Raw genomic sequence first — 7493 nt, 5'->3', positions numbered from 1 at the left:
AGACCAACTATACTATCATCATACGAATCAGTTTGATAATCCAAACCACTCAGTTCTTTGTAAATTCGATAAAATTCTTGAACAGCATTTCGAATTTTGAACCATTTCCCTTGCAACGAATCGAGACTTTGATAGGACGTTCTATTTAAAATACTGTGATATTTTTCTAAAACTCCGGGCCAAAAGAAATTTCGTGTATGATATAAGGCTACAAAAAAAAGTTAGAAAAACAATAAATTTTTATAAATATGTATATAAATGTAAATATACAAAAATATACCATAATCGGGGTCTTCGGATATAGCAACCCAAGCTTTACACAAAGCCATGCCTTCGTTCTTTCTACAAGGGATTTGATTTTGGTTTTTTTTTTGGCGCATCGGTTTGTTTCTTTCGATGCTTGTGTCTAGTGGGATTTTGTGACGGTGAAGTATAGCTATGTTCAGGTTGTGTTTCTTCGAAATCAGGGTCGTCTGATGATCCAACGTGCATAATAAAAAGCTTGTTTATAGGATTCATATTTTAAAGACAACGTAGTATGGTTTGTTGTAATAATATAAAAAATAATGTGAATGTGGTTTGGTTGTAAAATATAATGTGGATAGTTTTTTTAATCAGATGATACATATTCGTATATATAAATAAACTTGGCACGCGAATTAAGGCATTTAAATGGCAAGTGGCACACCAAAGGTACACCTGTGTAGGCTAGAAGACAAAAACGAACCGCCTGAGCCTTCGTTACAAATCCGAAGGGGCACGGTAATTAAGAAGATGGAACACCCCCGGGACCGAGACCGGGCGTTCCAGGGGCGTTCCTGGGTGTTCCACACGAAAAAAGAGAATAGAAACGGGCTACTCTTGATAGTCTTAAAAGATCAGAACTTTAAAAAAGAAAGAAAGTATTAAATATGAATGAGTTGAATTTCAGATCTATATCTAATATCTAATATATAAATATAAATATTTATATATAAACGTAAAATGTAATATAAAACCACTTTGATAGTTTAGGTTGTGAATTTGAAAACATCTTTAATTTACTGAAGTGATATTTTCTACAACTAAATACAAATAATGGGGAGGGCCGAGAGGGACACCTACACCCGTGAAACAAGTGCGGCGGTCTAATAACAAGACTGACTCTGACTGAGTACCTCGCCAGTGAAAACAGAGCTTGTACACTATTGTTGTTGTTATCACTCTAATCAAAATCATCAGTTAATAATAATAATACAATGAAACCAATGGAGAGCAGCGAAGAGGAGGAAGAAGAAGAGGAGTTTCCATCTATTGAATCTGTGACCCCTCAATCTAAGATCAACACTGTCTTTCAATCCAAAACCGAAAAGGTACCCCCCCCCCCCCCCCCTCTTTCTCTTTTCTTCCATTTTATATTATTATAATAACAAAATAGTGGGGTTTTGTTTGTTTGTGATTTGATCTATATATAATGGTGTCCAGGGCATTAGAAAGCTATGTTTTGAGCTTCTTGATTTGAAGGATGCTGTTGAGAATTTATGTGGCAACACTCAATCCAAGTACTTTGCTTTTCTTAGGTATTCCCTTCCCTTCCATTCTCTCTGTTCCTTTTTTGATGTATGATGTTTACTTAAGTTAAATGAAGGGGAAATTAATATCCTTTTTTTTGTTTGCTGCTTATAACTACCACATTATAGTTTTCCTCGAACACATAAGCTTGATAATGATGTTCTAAATCTCTCGTTTGTTATCGGTGCTTTCGGATACAACCTTGCTCTTATGACATTTCGTAGGACCTATTATTAGTCCATCACACTGCACAATACATAAGTGGTTTCACTGTAATACCAATTGTTTAATGGCGATACGATTCACAGGCTTATAAACTCACATTTGTATCTTACGTCTTCCATTGTGGGATTGACTTAGTATCCAACAAGAGTGACAATGTGGCGCATGAAAGGAAAAGAGACAATGTAATAGTACATAATGCACAATTCACTCGAGATCTGTTCTATCTTTTTTTTTTTCGATATCTTTCTTTTACTGTTTGTCTTTCTACTCCTTTTGGATGCCATTTACCTTTTTATCTTGGTGTATTCAGTTAATTTTATTTTAGTATCAAACTTCCAGAAATTTGAAATTGATTTTAAACAACATAATAAGTTTTTATAAATATATTAGAGATCTCTATTGTTAAATTTACTAATCAGAATACACTTCTGTCTACAATCTTTAAAGTCAAGATAATCAACTTGACTAGTATAAAAAGCTATGATTTGTCTGACCATATATGGTTGTTATTCTTTGTAGTAGCTGAGTAGTGAAGTATCATCAACATGTATGTTTATATCAGGTTTAACATGGAAGATAGAAAATAATCAAGTGTGCAGTCTAGCACAGATGGGGAGAAGAAATATGAGCATGAAAATTAGGAGCCTTAATAAGTTGGACCTTGCTTAACTTAGTTAATGGGATTTACTTGCTTTTTGTTTACTTGAAATCGGTGGCACACTGGCACTATAGCATCTTGCGAAGTTCAAAGTCAAACTTTATCACATTTAGATGTATTTTGGTTCAGTTGTTTATTGTAAGTAGTCTTCTAAACAAACCCAATTTAAGGTATTGGTCAATTAAGTTAGTAAATGCCACCAAGCTGTAATATAGGTCTTTTGCTTTTCCAGTTACTTATCTCTTCACTGTTCTGAATTTTTTAATAGATGCATAACAAATGATTTTTTAACTGTTGGTATTCATAATAATATGTACATATTTAAAGGTTATCCGAAGAAGTTGTTGAAATGGAGCATGAGCTGAATGAGCTACGAAAGAATATCTCTGCACAAGGAATTCTTGTACAAGACTTATTGAGTGGTGTCTATCATGAATTGGGAGAGTGGAGTCGAGCCAACCCAGACCTCCTGAATGGTGAAGAGCTTCATAAAGACGATGAAAACAACAGTTTGTTTTCAAACGAAGCAGAAGATGAGAAGAGATTATGTCTGGAAATTATAGATGCTCTTCTGGCTGAGCATAAAGTTGAACAAGCAATACAGGTTATAGATGCAGAAGAAAGAAAACATCCAGAACTTAAGAGTTCATCAGATACTTTAACAAATGAATTGTCATCATACAAATCTGCTTTCCAGAAACGAAAGTTACTGCTTGAGGATCAACTGATTAAGATGACAGAACAGACATTAGTTGATGCTGCTGATCTGAAAATGGCTATTTCTGGTTTATTGAACCTTGGGAAAGGTTCTCTGGCACATCAGCTTCTACTGAAAGCAAAGGGAGCACGCCTTAAGAAAAGTATTGATGTCTTTCTTCCATCATGTCCTTGTTACCCAGAAACATTTGCTGCTACTTTGTCAAACCTTGTATTTTCTACAATCTCATCAACAACAAAGGAGATGAGTTTGATGTTTGGAGATGATTTGGTTTACATCAACAGAGCTGTTCAATGGGCAGAACGGCAGATTGAACTATTTGTGCGCTTGGTCAAAGAGAATGCGCCCTCTTCTGAGACTGTTTCAGCCTTACGTGCTGCAAGTGTTTGTGTTCAGGCCAGTCTTAATCACTGTTCTGCATTAGAATCGCAGGGATTGAAGCTTTCCAAAGTGCTCTTGGTACTTTTGCAGCCATACATTGAAGAAGTTCTAGAATTGAATTTCAGAAGAGCTAGAAAACTAGTTTTTGATTTTTCTGGAAATGATGAAGTTTTACCATTGTCACCCCGTCTTGCATCGCCGTTGTCTACCTTTTCTATATCTTCTGATGGCCTTCTTGTTGATAGCGGCACGAGGTTCATTTTCATGCTTAAAGTGAGTAAACTTCTGTATCGACAGGGAACATTAATGTTATTTTCTTTGGATACTTTCACCAAAATTACTTTCCAACCTAGATTTTAGTTCAGATTATCTTACACAGGCATATATGGTGAGCGTTAGAATGGTCACTTTTGTTTCAGAAGCACCTTGGAATAGTCATTGTTAAGTACTTAAATGTCAAACATGCATACAAAGGTGATAAGTATCTGACGTCTCCAAGAAGTTGCAGAATATTTATTTTACTTTTCACAAAGACTTTGTGACAGTTCTGTGTGCGAATTTCAATATATAAGAACCACAAAAGGCTTAGAAACATTATATCAACTACTTGTAAAGTGAGGTGTCAAAATGGGCAGGTTGAGTAATGAGTTATAATGGCCAGGTTGGTAAGTCATGTAACAGGTCAAATTGGGTATTTTGGGTAAAGGTTCCAGATCAAAGTTTTAAATGGTTTAAATTTAGTAAAAGATGGTTCCCTTTTGTGTAATCAAACATTTTTTGTAGGTACATGATTGATTATCCCTGATATGCTGTTATATTCATCAATTTATCTAAATGCAATATTATTTAATTATCTTGGACAGGATATAGTGGAGCAACTAACGAACCTAGTCATATTGTACTTTGGAGGAAATGTGTTACCTAGAATTTTACAACTATTTGATCAATACATAGACGAACTGATAAAAGCTTTACCTGAGCCAACTGAAGATGATAGTTTGGTGGAATTGAAGGAAGCGGTACCATTTAGAGCTGAGACAGATTCCCAACAACTTGCCTTGTTGGGGACTGCATTTACGATTGCAGAGGAGCTATTACCGATGGTTATGTCCAAAATCTGGAGTGTTATAAATGAAAGCAAGGAAACAGGAAATGAAGTTACTGATAATATCGCTCCTCTAATGAACAATCTGATAGATTATAAGGATTGGAGGAAACAGCTTCAGCATTCATTGGATAAACTTAGAGATCATTTCTGTAGACAATATGTTCTAAATTTCATATACTCAAGAGATGGCAAAACACGACCTGATGCACACATTTATTTATGTGGCGAGGGCGATGATCTCAATTGGAATTCCGATCCGTTGCCTTCATTGCCTTTTCAGGTTTGTTCTCTTTATAATGGAGGCATATTTGGTTAAAGATCCTGCGTTCTACTGCTGCTGCCTCATATATATGAGTAATAACAATCATTTTAGGATGTCTCGATACATTCTCTTTTTAGCAACTGTTTAGGTTAAATCACTTTTAGCTGTGACCTTGATAGAAATGAAAGGAATAATCTTCTTGGTATGTGAAAGGGTTTCCCTCTGATTGCCATTACTTAAAGAAAATGAATACAGACAATTTAATATTTATTTATTAATCGTAATTTTGACTTTAGAGTACTGTAGTCGCTTCTCTAGGTATTATTTTTTTTATTGCAAATTAATATTGCGCATGGTTAGAGGTTGGTTAGTTGATTCATTTTAAAAAAAACAGAGTCAATTTTGTTTAAAGCTAACAGACGACCTTTTTTTCATGGGTTTAAAGGCATTATTTGGGAAGCTGCAGCAGTTAGCAACGGTTGCTGGGGATGTATTACTTGGGAAAGAAAAGATACAGAAAGTGTTACTTGCTAGGCTAACCGAGACTGTGGTGATGTGGTTGATGTCTAATGAAGAGGATTTTTGGGGTGTTTTAGAGAGTGAAGCATCAAAACTTCAGCCGCAAGGGTTGCAACAGGTAGCTTAGTGAAGAATAATCAATGAAGTTGCAACTCTAAACAGCTAAATAATGTTTTTATTGTTTTTTCCATTAGTATTTGATAATAATGCTTATGATGTAACAATGTGAATGTGTTAGACGTCACTCTTGTGGTACACATAGAAACATATGAAGATAATCTAAGTTAAACTGATCCACCAATGAGAGCGATTGGCCAAATGGTCAAACCTTTACTTGCTTTATCCTTCTATATCATTCTATTTTCTTGTTTAACCTTTGTGTTTCATCTTTTTGAATGAGCTGGAATTCTACATGTTTATTGCAGTTAATTCTTGATATGCACTTCACTGTTGAAATTGCACGCTTTGCTGGTTACCCTTCCAGAAATGTGCAGCAGATGGCATCATCCATAATTGCTCGTGCTATCAGAACATTCTCAGGCAGAGGTTTAAACGAACAAAGGTACACTTCTGCCTGATACATTATAATATTTGTCCCTCCACCCTCACCTGTCCAACTTGCATATTAGTCTGTGTTAGTTGCACTGTAGATGGCAACATGGGAGGTCAGCTAACAGATTCTATTGGGTTTAGGTCAAAATAGAGATGTTTTCAGTATAGGTGAAAGCAGGTTAGATCAGCTTGGGTGAGCGGCCAAAACTTTTCATCCAGTTTAATTTCATATGATAATAAATTGTTTGATTATGGTTATTAAATCATCAAATTATTGATCCGATCTTCAAACAGTTCAAAGCAGAAGCATTTTGTTTAAAGCAATACATGAGGTTGTTGTCATCTAAATGGGTTAATCAGGCGGGTTGTCAGGCTGACCTGCAAACACTTTTATGTTCATTTTGAATCATGTTATTTGTAGTTAATGCATCAATAATTTCACATAAATTACTATGATGGTAATAATGTAAATCATTGAATGAATTGATCAAGGGTGTTTCTTTCTCAGTGGGTGAATTTAGGCGGCTTGCTGGGTTGGACCAACCTGCAAACACCTATATGTTCAATTTTGTGCATGAAGGAAAAAAAACAAAAAAAACAAAAGAAAGAATAGTATGTCAGTAGTTAAGTAAATCATCTTGAATTGATTATGGTTATATGCATTGAAAATAGACCTTTGGGGGGGTTCAAATATTTGACCCACACAGGACTTTTTGAGATGTAACATAACTAGAGTAGAGTTGACCCATTCACAAATATATGGGTCTAAGTTACTAAACTAGTCCAAGATGACCCATGCTCTCTCACTCAAAGATACTAAACTAACTTTGAAATCTGACCAGTGTACTTCCCGAGGATGAATGGTTTGTTGAAACCGCGAAAGCCGCAATAAACAAGCTCCTATTGGGAGTTGATGGGTCAGATACTTCTGAAATTGATGAAGACCATATAATTTTACATCATGATGATGATGAATTACATGATGAAGTGATCTCAGATTCTGATGAATCCCCATCTTCTCTTTCAACAATTACGACATCAGAGTCATTTGCTTCTGCAGAAAGTCAAATGTTGGATAGTATGTCAGATTTTACAGATCCTGAGTCATGACGTTACACATCTTAAGGATGACCAACCGGATTTATTTTCTATGTTGTTAGTGATGTTAGCTTTTGTTAGATCTGAAGTAGATCGCATGTAATATCTATTAAAAAGACTTATTCTGTAGTCTTATGAAAAAGTTATGCAAAAGCAAGTTGTCGTCCTCTTTCCTATAACATCGTTACTATTGAAATTTCTCGTCATGCTGAGTGAATCTATTTTATATGAAATAGGTTTGGTGGGGTTTAGAGATAGCAATGGAACAAGCAATAACATGGATCCCATTACCTCTATCCCCCATCTCCTCCCATTCACCACCACAGTTAGTGTAATCTATTATACTCTTAAACTATTACCTGCTTAGAATAATTTAGGACTTCTAAAAATCCTCCACAATAATCAACTCCCAAAAATATTG

General features: G+C 35.3%; 1 protein-coding gene across 1 annotated transcript; it reads left to right on the top strand.

The window, feature by feature from the left end:
* Positions 1-1056: 1056 nt before the first annotated feature.
* On the top strand, positions 1057-7251 carry LOC122589290 (exocyst complex component EXO84C). The gene is made up of 7 exons (XM_043761566.1): positions 1057-1352; positions 1465-1559; positions 2762-3806; positions 4397-4921; positions 5349-5540; positions 5848-5984; positions 6817-7251. Exons 1-7 carry the CDS (start codon positions 1239-1241, stop codon positions 7082-7084), a joined length of 2376 nt encoding a protein of 791 aa, XP_043617501.1. The 5' UTR covers positions 1057-1238; the 3' UTR covers positions 7085-7251.
* The last annotated feature ends 242 nt before the right edge of the window (positions 7252-7493 follow it).

This window comes from Erigeron canadensis, chromosome 2 (genome assembly GCF_010389155.1).
Source record: "Erigeron canadensis isolate Cc75 chromosome 2, C_canadensis_v1, whole genome shotgun sequence".
In the NCBI taxonomy this organism is placed as follows: domain Eukaryota; kingdom Viridiplantae; phylum Streptophyta; class Magnoliopsida; order Asterales; family Asteraceae; genus Erigeron; species Erigeron canadensis.
Note: the sequence above shows the minus strand (reverse complement) of the source record. Positions and strands in the feature narration are given on the sequence as shown.